The sequence below is a fragment of the Teleopsis dalmanni genome, chromosome 1 (genome assembly GCF_002237135.1).
Source record: "Teleopsis dalmanni isolate 2A chromosome 1, ASM223713v2, whole genome shotgun sequence".
NCBI lineage: Eukaryota > Metazoa > Arthropoda > Insecta > Diptera > Diopsidae > Teleopsis > Teleopsis dalmanni.
In genome coordinates, this window is record NC_051846.1 from 31,972,482 (window position 1) to 31,986,719 (window position 14,238).

General features: G+C 28.2%; 1 protein-coding gene across 3 annotated transcripts; it reads right to left on the reverse strand.

The window, feature by feature from the left end:
• Positions 1–4,168: 4,168 nt before the first annotated feature.
• LOC119667782 (G-protein coupled receptor Mth2-like) lies at positions 4,169–13,536 on the reverse strand. Of its 3 annotated transcripts, XM_038077095.1 has the most exons (8): positions 12,984–13,536; positions 12,748–12,910; positions 12,457–12,645; positions 12,134–12,385; positions 10,780–10,951; positions 10,523–10,717; positions 6,574–6,721; positions 4,428–4,515 (listed from the first exon to the last, which is right to left on the reverse strand). In XM_038077095.1, exons 1-7 carry the CDS (start codon positions 13,524–13,526, stop codon positions 6,577–6,579), a joined length of 1,659 nt encoding a protein of 552 aa, XP_037933023.1. In that variant the 5' UTR covers positions 13,527–13,536; the 3' UTR covers positions 4,428–4,515; positions 6,574–6,576. The 3 variants fall into 3 exon arrangements, with proteins under 3 accessions (XP_037933024.1, XP_037933023.1, XP_037933025.1); XM_038077096.1 differs by lacking the exon at positions 6,574–6,721 and having other exon boundaries at positions 4,169–4,515; XM_038077097.1 differs by lacking the exon at positions 4,428–4,515 and having other exon boundaries at positions 6,629–6,946.
• Between the last annotated feature and the right edge of the window lie 702 nt (positions 13,537–14,238).

Here is a 14,238-nt window from a genome sequence, read left to right on the forward strand (position 1 = left end):
ATACTAAATATAGTAAAAGAAAGGTCATTAGATAGTCATTAGTGCAAGCTATATAAAGAATAATGCAGTAAGAATTTCCATTCGAACCAAAGTTTTGAAAATAAAAGAAAGGAACTAAATATGTCTTAACAGCTATTTGAATTTTCAATAAATTCTTCTTAAAAAATATTTGATTATTCAATATAAAAGATAATCGGATTTCATGCTAATATGTATTTAGTCATATATGGAAGCTTTAACTAAAAAAAAATACTAGAAAAATACTAGAGAAATACTGTTGCCGAAAGTAAGCATATGATTTCAATATCCAGAGCATGCCATTCGACATCGGATTCAATAAGGACTGCACTTAATGTTAATAAAGCTTGAATTTCTCTTAAGAACCTCGGTTCTGTAATATATTCGTTAACGTAAAAAAGTGTAATTTAATACGTAGTCCTCGGTTTTATTTATTTAAAATCAATTTAATAAATTTCTTTTGCCATTTTTAGATAGTTTTTCTATTTCATCTGTTAGAATTTCTGCTCCTAATCGGCGAAAAACTAGCGACTTTTCGGTAGACCAATTTTTTACCATTAAGTTTTGTAGAGATCGAAACAAATGGTAGTCAGAAGTATAAAATACAGGTTTCTAATTATATTCCATCACTTTGTTCTTCGTCATTAAAAACTTGCGTAGTCATTATGATGAAAGAATTGAACTGTTTTTCTGTTAGTCAATTTAAATATATAAGTCATTTTTCCTTTGTTGTTTCAATCAAACGATCAAGTTGTTAGTAGTTTGCACCAGACTAGAGCCTTGTTTGCCATCACTATCATGTGGTTGCTGTTTGGAGCCTGTGTTATATTTTAACAGCTTGTGGTCTTACTTCACTAGTTGCAAAATTTAATCGAAGTTTTTAGTGACAAAAACGGCAAAAACTTTTTATTTTACCCAATATCATTTAAATTAATCTATTAGAAGTCATTTCTAAAGAAGCTTTGTAATTCCAGAATATTAGTTTAGTTTTAGGTTCAAAAATGGCACACAAAAGGAAGATCACCATCTTCTTAACATTATAATGGAAAGACTAGAAAAGAACGTTGATGACATAGTTGTCATTTCTTCCCACAAATCCTGAACTCATCTAAATTTCTGCACCTGATCTGTACACTTACCTGAAAAGTACGTACATGAAAGAAGCCACAACAATTTAAAATAAAAATTAAAATACTCATGGACGTAACTCTTATTGTAGCATTTAAAATAAAACTAGTCTTTGTAAAAATATTCAGAAGTACTTATGGTATTTAAATACATGGTACTGCATCTTCATCAAGTATGCAGCGCATTCAGAGTTTGATCATTTAAAGTATTTTAATTATTTATTTATAATTCCGATTAATTTGGCAAATTATGCAACACAAAATAATACTGAATACGATCTCATATGAAATCAATCTTAATTTTATTTAATTAACTAATTGACATTATATACAATTAGTTGTGAAATAATAAAACAGGAATTATAATCAAAATTAAAGATAATAAAAATAAAATTTGAAATTTTTCAGCGTATGTTATAGGGGAGCGAATATTGGCTTTTTACACCAAATCGCGTATAGTTTTTAACTGAGACAAAAACCAAAATGCAATTATTTTGCCGCGTATAATTTGGGCAATGTTTAAAAACATAGACAGCAACCAATATTTATTGTTACCGTATCAAAATGTTTGCCTCAAATGCAACTCTTCATTTTTAGGTTCAAGTAAAAACTGCAGAATCTTTAAAGCTTTAGGTATCTAACAAAGACCGTAATAATACGGTCTTATAATATTAAAGGTACATAATAATAAATTTTAACAACTCAGTTTATAATAATTTCTCTGATACCCAATATTTGAATTTCTTGGATGCGTCAATTTAATCAGTTTGGACCCAAGTAGATTCATCTATTTTGAACATTTTTTGCAACGTTTAGTAGGCTGCCGACATAGCCTACTTATCGAGACAAAGGTTTAAAGTAATACATTTTTTGTATTAATTACACAAAAAAAACTGCACTATTTATTGTCAATAAGTATATGCGATTTTTAAATAATTATTAAGGGTACAATAGCTAACGGGTTGTAAACAAACCGATGCGCTGGTCATGTTGTTGGTGATTTCATGCGAAAATTTTCCATTTATAAAACTGATATCTTAAATACTATATTGACATATAGCATGGTCGAAAAAGATTTACAACATAGCCCATCTAAATAATGTCTTCGATTTTTTATATGAAAGAAAATTGAGATTCTAGATAAGGGTAATAGATCAATGTATCTAATACGATCAATACGATAACTGAAGTTTTAATAAACACAACAAATTCGTTCGACTTTCATCTCCATGAACGTAGCCAAGGGTGTTTCTTCAGAATATATCTTCTTTATATATCTTGAAGTTCAGGATCCCTATCGACATGGACTTTTTAGTAACTTACCATTACATTTTTTTTATTGTTAAAACTAGTAAACTATTATAAATAGTTTCTGGAACTTACACTTTATTTAGCATCAAACGTATTATCATCATCATTAGCGTTACAGCTCGTGTTAAGCTTTAGCTGCATTAACCAGCTTCCTTCATTCTGCTTTATGTGTTGTTTTAAACCTGCAATTTTGGATACCCATTTCTCAGATCTCGTCGATCACGTTGTCGAGCCATCTTATACTTGGTCTACTTCTGCTGCGGTCGTTATATGGTGTTAAATGGAGTATTTGCTTTTGTGGTCTATCATCCGATATTCTCATGACGTGTCCGATCCGATCAAGCGCTACGACTTTGCGAACTTTACAGCATCTTCACCTTTACAAAGTTGTTGTAGTTCTGCGTTCACGCGCCGACGAAGTTCTTCATGGTTCAGGCGGATGGGACCATAAATCACTCAACGTATACAAAATGTCTATATTTTTTTTACTCTATCTTTTTTATTATATATTATATTTTAAATACATAGCTATGTGTGTTGCACCTACCACTTTGTTCACCATCCCATATCACCAGGTGTATTTACTTAAAATGTGCGGTTTTTATAGTCTTTCGTTGGTAGAGGTTTTTATACAGTCGGGTGTATTGGGTGTGAGTTTATTCATAACTTTTTAGGTATTGACAAAATTAAAGTTCAGATCTGATCTGATATTCGTTGATATAACCTATGTGAGTAGATGGACTTAAATGCAGACAGCCTTAGTTCAAATCAAATAAGATTATATTAATTCTGGAATAGAAATGAAAAAAGATATTTGGTAACAGTTTATGGTATACTCTCCGGTACTTAAATTACTGTCGTATACAATGCTTAGAAAGTGAAATACTTTCTGGTACTGAATTTTATTAATATTGTTTTAAATAGCTTAGATTGTAATTTATTGGATTTGGTGAAGATTCTTAAATACGCTACGAGGTATGGAAAGGAGTTGATCAGTTTAATTTTAATTGTAAATTAAAATTAATAATAAAATTAAAAATTCGTATATATCAACACAAATCATTGATCAAACTTTTATCAAAATTTCAGTGGTATTTTAATTTTATTTTTTAACTTAAAAAATTTGTTTAATTTTATTAATTATTTATTTATTTATAATAAATAAAAACGTTAATATTTTAAATTCTCTGTTTCTTTGGTGTTTATTTACACAAAATATTTAACATTAAGTATCTTATGATAAAATATATATATAATATTATTTATAATAGGAAAAACAAAGAATGTTCACAGCAGTAAAAAATAATTTATAATATAAAAAATAAAAATCTATATATAAAAATAACTTAAATATTTATTTTGCTAATTAAATGGAAAAATTAATTTTCTTTAAGCTCAACAAGTTATACAGATTTATAAATTTAATGGCCACGAATTTAAAAATAATAAATTTACATTATTTATTTATTTTTGTTTTTTTGTTTTTTTGATTTTTTCTTTTGATTGAGAAAAACAATAATAAAAATCATCACATTTTCATAAAAACAGCAACAATTAAGACATTTAAAAATAAATTTATTTTAAAGTGTCGATTCATTGTTAATTTATGTCTTTTTAATTTAGTAATTTAGTAAGATGAATATTTTTCACATATATTTATTTTTTTATTTTTTAATTTAAGAAGAAATTTTAAATAATTTAATTGATAATTTTGTATATAAAACACTTAAAAATATTCGAAATATATTATATATATATAAATGTGTTAATGTGTAAATTGTGAATGGTTTGATATTTGCGTTTATGTGTGCGTGTGTGTTTGGGATCATTTGTGCCCTTAAAGAGTGTATCTATCTTATAATGAATTCTTGTGAAAGCAACAAAGTCGAATCCTTGCTCCATAAATTTTGCTGAAGTTCCTACTTATTTTTTAAGGCTGATGGTGCGTTCATATGGCACCAGAGGCTTCTCGGTAAGAGACAAGTTAACACTGCTCGATGTTGTCTTCGTCGAATATTGACTCTGGCGTTGATTGCTGCTATCACGTGTGGATGAATATCTTTTGGTGTTAAGGTTAAAAAGATTAAAAATATAAAAATATTATTAGTGACAAATTAAAACACAGACACAGCGTACAGAAAACAAGCATGAATCTTAATTAATTCATATGTTAATTTTTAATAATATCGTTCAGTTTTTAATGAATTTATGACTGATTAATGTTAATGTTATATTACAATATATTAATAATATTTTTAGTAATAATATATTAATAAACTGGCAATGTCACAGTGTTTATTAGTTGTTTTAGCATTAAGTTATATTGCCAGTGGATAACAAATAAATTATGTTAGCTGCGGTAATAGGGGAGTTAAGTTTCGTTAGGATATAAGTGAACGACAGAAAGGGATATATATATATTGGGAGGGTGAACATTCAAAGGAGAGGTATATAATCTTTCTAAGGTATATTTATATACATCAGTCAATAAATCTCCGTATATTACATCAGTCAATAAATCTCCGCGATCTAAGTTAATGAAATTAAGATTTGGTCTTTTCCACTGGCATGAGCTAATTTATACAGCTCAGAAATAGCTTGTTTGTTTACATTTTACATATAAAATATATGATGTATATTTCAAATTTTAACCTTAAATGAGTTAATTTATTTATAACGATCTCATTTATGTGAAAGCTGTTTGTATAATAAATTATCCTTATTAACAGGTTTAATGACCTAATTACCTAAATTAGACCAGTGAACACATGTTGTTGAGTTGGTTTTTGTAACCGTTGTGTTATTATTTTTAAAATAATGGATGAAAAAGAATAGCATGTGTTGGTTAAATATTGTTTTTGATGGTTAAAAAAAAATTATTAAAGCGAAATAGTGTGAGCGTAATGACGAATTGACACCAAGGAAATCAACTATCATTGACTGGTATGTTGATGATGTTAATGATGCTGCAAGCTCTGGTCAAAAGTCGGCAGTTACACCAAAAAATATATAAAAGTCAACAAAATAGTTTTGAGAGACTGTGAAGTAATATTGTGTGAAAGATTGCTGGCAACTCAACGTGACCAGAAATCGTAAATGATTGTGAAGTGTAAATAAATACCAGTGGAGAAGACCAGTGAATAATATAGCTTGTCAAACATTTCGATGAAGGTCGAGGGCAGCCGAAGATATAAAAGATATCGATGATATAAAGATAATGATAGTAATGGTGTCGGATATACATAGAATGATATAGAAGAGTGTCAAGTGAAATACGATTTAAGCGATTCTGGAGGTCTTATGCTCCAACAATGGTTTAAGAGGCACTGTGTAAAGTTATTAAAAGATATTGAGTTGCTTTAATATCGGCTACCCCCTTTACTCTTACTATAACAAAAACAAGAACTCACAAATTGAATGACAGTTAAATTAAAGAAATTATTCCTAAATTGCCTTCGTGGTCAATACGGAAGTTTGAATCTCTATTGATTTAGAGAAGGCTTGACTGCTTCTTTTGCATTTGATTGTTTGCAGTCATTAAAGAAACGCTCCAAGGAATGAATATTAGCAGAAATCAATAAGTGATAGCCGAAAGTGGGCTATTTTGAGGTCAAATACAAGTAGTTCCACAATAAAGCAATGGAATGAATATACCACAGCTTAAGAAGAGTATGCTTATATATGAAGTCGATAAACTAAAACTCAATTCGTTTAACTTAACTAGATCGAAGACTTATTTAGTGATGTATTATATACTAATAGGATATATAAAAGCGTAGGTATATAGATGCCGAAGTGGTTTGGTTTGGGTATTAATTTTTTATAAATGTCTACTAAAATATAAGTATTTGGAAATGTTAGTCGGTCTAAATTCGGAGTATATTTTAATAATTTTTACATTTTCCAATTACTTCTTAAATATTAGATATCAAAAACTCTCCCGTGATTATAATGTTGAATATTTATATAACGAATTCATTTATAAGTTATAAGTTGGTTATTAGTCACAAGTTCTTTAGAATTTTTGCGACATACTGTTAGTGCTTTCTTTAATACAAATATTAGTCAAATATATATATTCGAAGTTTAGGATCCTTTTACCCTCTACTTAAGTTACCTGCTAAAATCTAACATCTTTTATTACGGCATTTGGCGTTTTCATTTTCATTTTTGTTGCATATTTGTCAGGATTTTGGTTGAAGTCGGAATTCGTCGAATTTGTTGAATTCGTTTGACTCGTACCGGGTGTTTGACGCTTTAAAAGTCTTTTTAGAAAAATTTATTTTTAAATTGTTTATAACAAAATCAATTTTTTTTTGTTCAGATCACATAATTACAACATAATTTTGTTAACAAATTTTGTACTAATTGTGTTTATGTATTGTTTTAGTTACAATTTCTACAAAGGCCAAACATTTTTATTTGATACGATGGCGACTGTTATCTTCGGGTTGTCGTTATGTGGATTAGATACTTTTCTTATTTTTATTCTGAACAGAAAGATACAATATAAAAAAATTGACAGCAAATTATCAAATGTATTATTAGTATTAAATTAAAGCTTATTTAAGTTTTTAGTGCATTTACAGGCATTTAAGCATTAAGTATTCTAAATTAATATAAAACAAATTAAGTTTCGATTATATATTTATTTTACTATATTATATTTTTAATATAAAATTGTATATTTCTGCGAAATCTTAATTATATTCTAATTATATAAAAAAAATTTCTTTCTCCTTTTCTGGTAATTCTTTTTTATTTATTGCATATTTATGAAGTAACAACTATATATATCAACCAGATATAAAATTTTTCAGTTAGGACTAAGGACCTAGGACTCCAGTCCCTTATTCTTAGTTAACTCCTTCTATTGCATATTTATAGGCGTAAAAAATATATGTAACATGTCACATTTATGTATAATAATATATATTATATATTATGATTTAATTAATAGTTATAATTAATAATAATTGTTTATTTACTAGATGGACTATTACCTAAGGAATAAGTGAGAAATTTTTTTTATATAATAGATAGGATTGACCAATAAATTAACCAAGGTCTGAATTATTGTTCAAAAATAGTTTTAATTCAAATTTTATTTTTAAAATGTGCAAAATTTTGTTACTGAGCACTTTAATAAAGTATATAATACATGATGATAAAATTTAGTATGCACGCTACTGATAAATAGAGTTATTTATGAGTTTGGATCACTTAATAGTTAATGAATATACTAAGACGACTTCTTTATTTAATTTTTTTTTTAAGATGTTGGAGAAGAACATTTATGACGTTATCTTTAATGATACTAAAGCAAAAGAATTTTTATCAAAGATATAACTATTAATATTCCTAATACTCGTACTAATATTATTATTGTTATGAATGTTGGTACAAGATGTGCAAGAAAATCGAGTTATCCACTGTAGATTATCCTCAGGGTGTACTCTAATTTAGTATGCTTTGTGTACCTATCGTTTGTATGCATTTTTTCTTCCTAAAGACTTAAGGTTATAATATATTTTGTTTTTTTGCTAATTGTTGCTGCTTCTATTTTCGATCGTTATTGATTATTAAATCCATATAATATACGGATACATAATGTGATAATGTATTTTTTGTTTTGCTAATGTCTGGCACTTTTATTTCTTGTCAATTATTATTATTACTGTTAGTGGTTGTAGCACTGCGACCGTCGGGTCTATTATGCTCCCTTCTTTCTTGTTGATATGGATTAGATTGTTGATAAATTTAAGACGAGAAGTGCTATCTACTTAGTTAGTTGAAACAAAAAATGAAACCTTATCCTATAACGAACACTAACTTTTTTGCCGAACTTTTTAATAGTCGAAAAGTTTGTTCCATATATCAACACATGGTATAAAAAATTGAAAAATTTGAAAATGTGTTATAGTTGAATACAGAAATTTGGTGCTAAATTTTAATTTGAAAAATTTTAAATTAATATTAGTTAAAGTAATCCCAGTTTTACACAATTTCTGCCAATAACCAATTAGGATAGTATTAGTTATTTGGTTTGCTTTTTAGTAAAGCTTCTATATTTCTATCCTAGTAACACATAATTGGTACCGTTTTATGTCCACACATCCAAAGATAAATGGATTAAGAAATTGTTGAAGTCAATCTACCTGGTTTACAAGGAAGACTATTTTTCAAAGATCTATATGATCTATATTTGAAATATCCATTTTTCGCATTAGTTTCAAAAACTATACCTTGTACAGTGAAATGCTTTAACTTGGATAGATCTGTATATTGTTTCAGCCTTCAACAGTATTAGTTATATATTCGGATATTTCAGAGTATGATAATAGTTGATATGTTTCATTTCATATGTTTTGTATTTGTGTCATTTGATATACCACTATAACTAAAGCATAAGGAAAAACAAAGTAGAAGATGCATTTGGATACTGGGGCTGGAAAAGGCGTGGTATATAATTTCACAATCACAATTTTATCAATTCTACATAATACATCTTTGTTATTGAAGAAGTATTTTTTAAATTTGTTTGAGTTTTTGTAGTTCCAATATGTCGACGATTGATAAGTAAAGATTTTCGAGTCACAAAATTTGACAGATAATTTGCAGGACAGCATTTTAAACCTGAAACGTGGTACTAACTCCTTTTTACACGAAAAATACACATAAAACTTTATATAGAATATATCTAAATCTGAATATTAAACAAAATTTTTTTATATGGATGTCAACTTTTTGTGTAAAAAGGAGTTAGTATTACGCTTTTGGTTTAAAATGTTCTGGTTAATTTTTTATTTTATGATCTGCTTATCAAATATCGATATATAGCAAAAATTTTAACATTTCAAATAAGCAAAAATTTCGACAAACTTAAAAAAGATTTCTTGAGTAACACAATTCTTAGCTAGTAATAAATAGGAGGTCTAAGAATTTCTTTATGCCAACTCTGCTTTTAAAATAAAAGAGATTGATAATCGAAGATGTAATCAATGGAACTATTTATAAAGTTTTACGATATCTTGAGTAAAAGTTATTTTTCTTATAAGAAACGTCAAATAATAAATAAATTCATATATTCCTTAACCATATTTATATCTCAATGTAAATGAACTTATATAGCGTTGAATTTTTTTTAATTATTTGAATTTTAAGTAATTAAAAATTTTTTTTAATTATTTTTTTTAAATTATTTTTAATTATTTGAAAGACTTCTCACTATGTCAGGATATTTTTATTCCATACCCTAATAACTTAATTATCAATAGTAAGAGATTTACTACAACGAAACTCAGTATACAAAAATGTTGGTTGAAGAGATATATCACTATTTTAATATTATAGAAAATGAGAAACACTTTAATAGGTCAAGCTAATACACTTAAGCAATTCAAAAAAAAATCATAATATATAGAGTTAATCACTAATTAGTAAAAAATTTACTACGAGGAAACTCTGTACAAAAGAATTTTGGTTAGCACAGTATTTTCCAAATCTACTAAATTTGTATCAAATAATCTATTGCAACAACAACAACAACAACTTTATAAGCTTTTTTTTTTTTCTGCGATTCCATAGAAAAAGCGTACAACATCGAAACACCGTTTCACGAAATTTAAAGAAAGAATAAATATTTATGTTTCTTACAGAAATACTGAGTTAATTCTTTTATAAGAAGGAATGTTAATCCATGAGTATATCAAAATTCTTTTGGTCAAAGATATTTGATCAAACTCTGTGAGAGTGAACATTTGCACCATTGGCAAATGCACTGCGAACCACAATTAACTGACGAATTTGCAGCGAAACATCGCGAAATCTCTGACGCATTGAAGAGGTGCGAATTGTTGTACTTTCAGTATGACGATAACTACGAACGCGCATTGTTCTAATAATAATGATAATAATTTAATATATATATATATGTGAATAATTAACAGTATATGAATTCCAAAATAATATTTTTGAAATTTTATATCTTACTACTGTTATATTTATGAAATTATATGTCATTGGACAGCACAATTACTTGTGAATCATTAAAGTCGTCCACTCACCTGTTTGTTATTAGATGTTTAACTTTCTTTTTCATAACAAATAGCATAAATATAAGGAAACCTTGTATGGCATTACAAATGTCAGTAATATAAAATATTTTTGCCCAAGCTTTATCGGGACCAACAAAATATGACATTATTTCTAAGCACCAAGTAACACCCATTACAATAAAAAGTCGCAAAAATAGTCCAAATCTGAAAGAAAATTATTTTTAAGCATAATTTATTCAAAAAAAAATTAAAAGCTCTATTTATACTTGTCCTTTTCCGTGCGTAAATTTCTGGTACTATCCTCTCTTGCCATTATCCGTGCCATTTCAACTTGCACTTTGTGTATCTTCATAGCTGTCATGACAAACATAACCGTATTTGCAAGAATGATAATTAGTATGGGTCCAAAAAAGTAGATCATAGCAGACCAAGTTCTCACTAAAAAATATACGTAAAAGTATTAGAATTATTAGAGTTTAATTTATAGTGTACATATGAAAGAATTTAAAAATATAATTTCATATATACGAATATTTTGCTTTAGAAGGAAGCTAAATAAAAGTGAAACTAATCAGGGTGACAGTCCACATCCCGATGGATGTGAACTGTCACGATGTCATCACGATGGATGTGGACTATCACAGTAACCTTATTGTTTTAACCAATCATATCCAATCATAACGTATAGCATCTTTGACGGTTTTATTGTTTTATATGTTGTGTGTCCCCACGATGGATAAGTCAAGAGGTACATTAAGCTTATTCATTATTCTTTTTTATTAAATTTTAAATCGATTAATTAAAGAAATTTTCTCATATATATTTTCAGCTATACAACTTAAAAAGCTGATTCGTTATTCTTCTTTATTTAATTTTAAATCGATTAATTAAAAAAATCTTCTCATATATATTTTCGGCTATACAACTTAAAAAGAAAAATCCCATCTTGTGTGAGGTGCGAAACAAAATAAATGTAATTAAAAAATACCCTCTTGCTTAATTATTTTATTTAATTATTTGACTTAACTCTATTGTAGTAGTGAAGTACAACAACAAAAATTCATTTTTATATTATTATAATTAATTGAATTTTTGACTGATCATACAGCTGTTTCGAGTATTGCCAAATACCTATTATTAGTGGTTTTGGATATAATGCTTATATTAAATTATTCGTAAATAATTTTTCGAGACTGCAAATACAAGAAATCGAACTCATGCCCTGCCAAATTTGAAGCTCAGAGTCAGCGCACCTTAACCAACTGACCCCAAGCCCCCGTACTTGACTTTTATGTTCGCAGATTTTTTCTAGAGTTTTAATTTTCTGTGAAAGTTTTATTAACAAATTCACTTGCTGTGTTTATATTAGAACGAAATCATAAATCAGCTGTAAAATAATTGAATTAATTAATTATAGTTTTATTTTTAATTGTTAAATTTCAATACTATTCCGTTTGTAGAGGCATTATTTGTTGTATGATTTATAGATTCTTTCTTATGTATAGAACCTGATCTAGGAACGTAATATTGAGAAAGTCATGCTAATGTTATTCCACGATTCGCAGGTATTTAATTATTTATTGATTATTTATTATGAAAATAATATTCAAATATACTCACTATCTAACCAACAATATTCACTTCCAATGCCAGGCTTGTAGTACTCCGATACATCCAGTTGTTCTTCTGCAAACCAAGTAAATACTAAGGAAACAGCTGCTAAGCCCCAAGCATAAAGCGAGTAGAACAAGAAACGTTTTTTCTCTTGTAATCGATTGATGCCACGTGTACCACGAAAATTATGCCATAAATCAAAGCTGATAACGTTCAGCCATAAAAATGCTGCCATAAAAAAGTAATAAGCAGTGTAACCTAAATAATATTAAATTAAATGCATAACCATAATATATTAACACCTGAATTAGAATATGTAAAATTTATACCTATAATTTTACAAGACATGCTGCCTGGCGATAAATCATTGAGTAGAGAAGTAGAGCTCAGTAGAGTATACCCGACAATTAAACCCATCAAATAGCAAACCAAAGATTTTCCATGTTGATTACGCAGTTCGGGTATTAAAAGGTAAACCACTATGGTCAATACCATAAATGGTATGGAAAAAAGCATAGCTGAGAAATAAAATAAAAAAAGAATTAATCAATTTCTTAAATACATCGCTTATATTATTTACAAAAGATAATCATAAAAAATATTGCTTATCTAAAACTTACCATAAGCATTTATGATTTTCATGGTACCATACTCTGAGGAAACCTTACAATTGGCTGGATTGATTTTATAAAACAAATCTGTTTCATTGACCACAGTAGGTACTAAACAAAATTCGTTTTTAACAAAATAAATTTCATCATCCAAACGGAACATTGTGCCATTCTATAATAAAGCATTTAAATATTTTTTTCTTTCAGAACATACACTTAACATAAAATATATCTTTAACACTCACTGAAAATAGTTCCCAGCCATCGTAGTAATACATCTCTGGTATTAAAGAAAACATTATCTTACATGGACGAAAATTTTGCACTGCGAATTGTTCAAATATGTTGACTGTTTTGAGTGAACTATCTGGTAGTGTTATATTGATTGTTGGTTCTGGCCATTGATGTTCCTCACTTGTATTAACACATGAGCTCAGATTTGAATTGTAAATTGTGCCCCACGGGCAACAAAAATTGATGCAAGGTTTCACTTTACATATACACCCACGATAATGTGGTGGCACCTCTTCCCGTGTAACTAAGTCCTTGTAAATATAATCGTATAAGCCAACCAAATGTCTTGGTATCAAGACACCATCATGCAAATATGAACCATTTTCAAATTTCGTATCACTTGTCACATTGACGGTATCAAAAAATGTACATGGTGTATGTAGTCCATCGCGATGATGATAACTCTCGCCTGGATAAGCTAAAATTTGTGGTAAATACACTAAAACGCAGGCTGTGAAACTGAGAAACATAAATTTGCATACTGGATGAGGCATGTTTGAAATTGAAACTGAAATTCAAAGAAAAAGACATATTAAATAAGATAGATATTATGTTTACGTATGACAGATCTATTTATATACGAATATACTTATAAATAATAAATGACTTATGCTAATAAATTTTTTACAAAAAATGTGGAATAAAAAAAAAGTGCAGAATGGAGCATGGACATTCTTTGTCAATGGAGCAGCTTTAAATATTTAGAAGCAGCATTCAACGAGAATAACACAAAGACGTTAAATATCCACGATAAAATACAAACTAGAAATAGGTCCTTTCACAATGTGAAAAAGGTCATAACATCTAAAACTATATATAGAAAAATCAAAATATTGTTATATAAAACAGTTATACAGTCTGTAGCCACTTATGGGAGTGAATCCTTAGGTTATTTAATACCGAAACAAGCAAATCGGCAGTATTTAAAAAAGGATATGAGATAAATATTTGAACTAGTGCAAGAACACAGAGAATATCACATAAGATATAATGATGAACTCGATAAACTGATGAAGCACATAAAAAAGCAATGCTTGAAGCTAAAGAGATAGCACACGTAGTGAAGGATGCCAGAAGAAAGAAAGAGCAGCAGCCTGTGACAATGTTCGACATGATCTAAGAGATGTGGACTGGACATGGACTGCATAGCTATGGATGATACTCACGCACTCACAAAGAAAATGCTATTTGCTTTCAATGTCGGCC

Excerpts from the sequence above, each read along its gene's own strand:
- LOC119667782 (XM_038077095.1), bottom strand. The coding sequence starts at position 13,526 with ATGCCTCATCCAGTATGCAAATTTATGTTTCTCAGTTTCACAGCCTGC. Across the intron at positions 10,718-10,779 it reads TTACGCACGGAAAAGGACAA|ATTTGGACTATTTTTGCGAC; the intron begins GTATAAATAGAG and ends ATTTTCTTTCAG. Across the intron at positions 6,722-10,522 it reads AAACATCTAATAACAAACAG|ACTTTTAAAGCGTCAAACAC; the intron begins GTGAGTGGACGA and ends TTTTCTAAAAAG.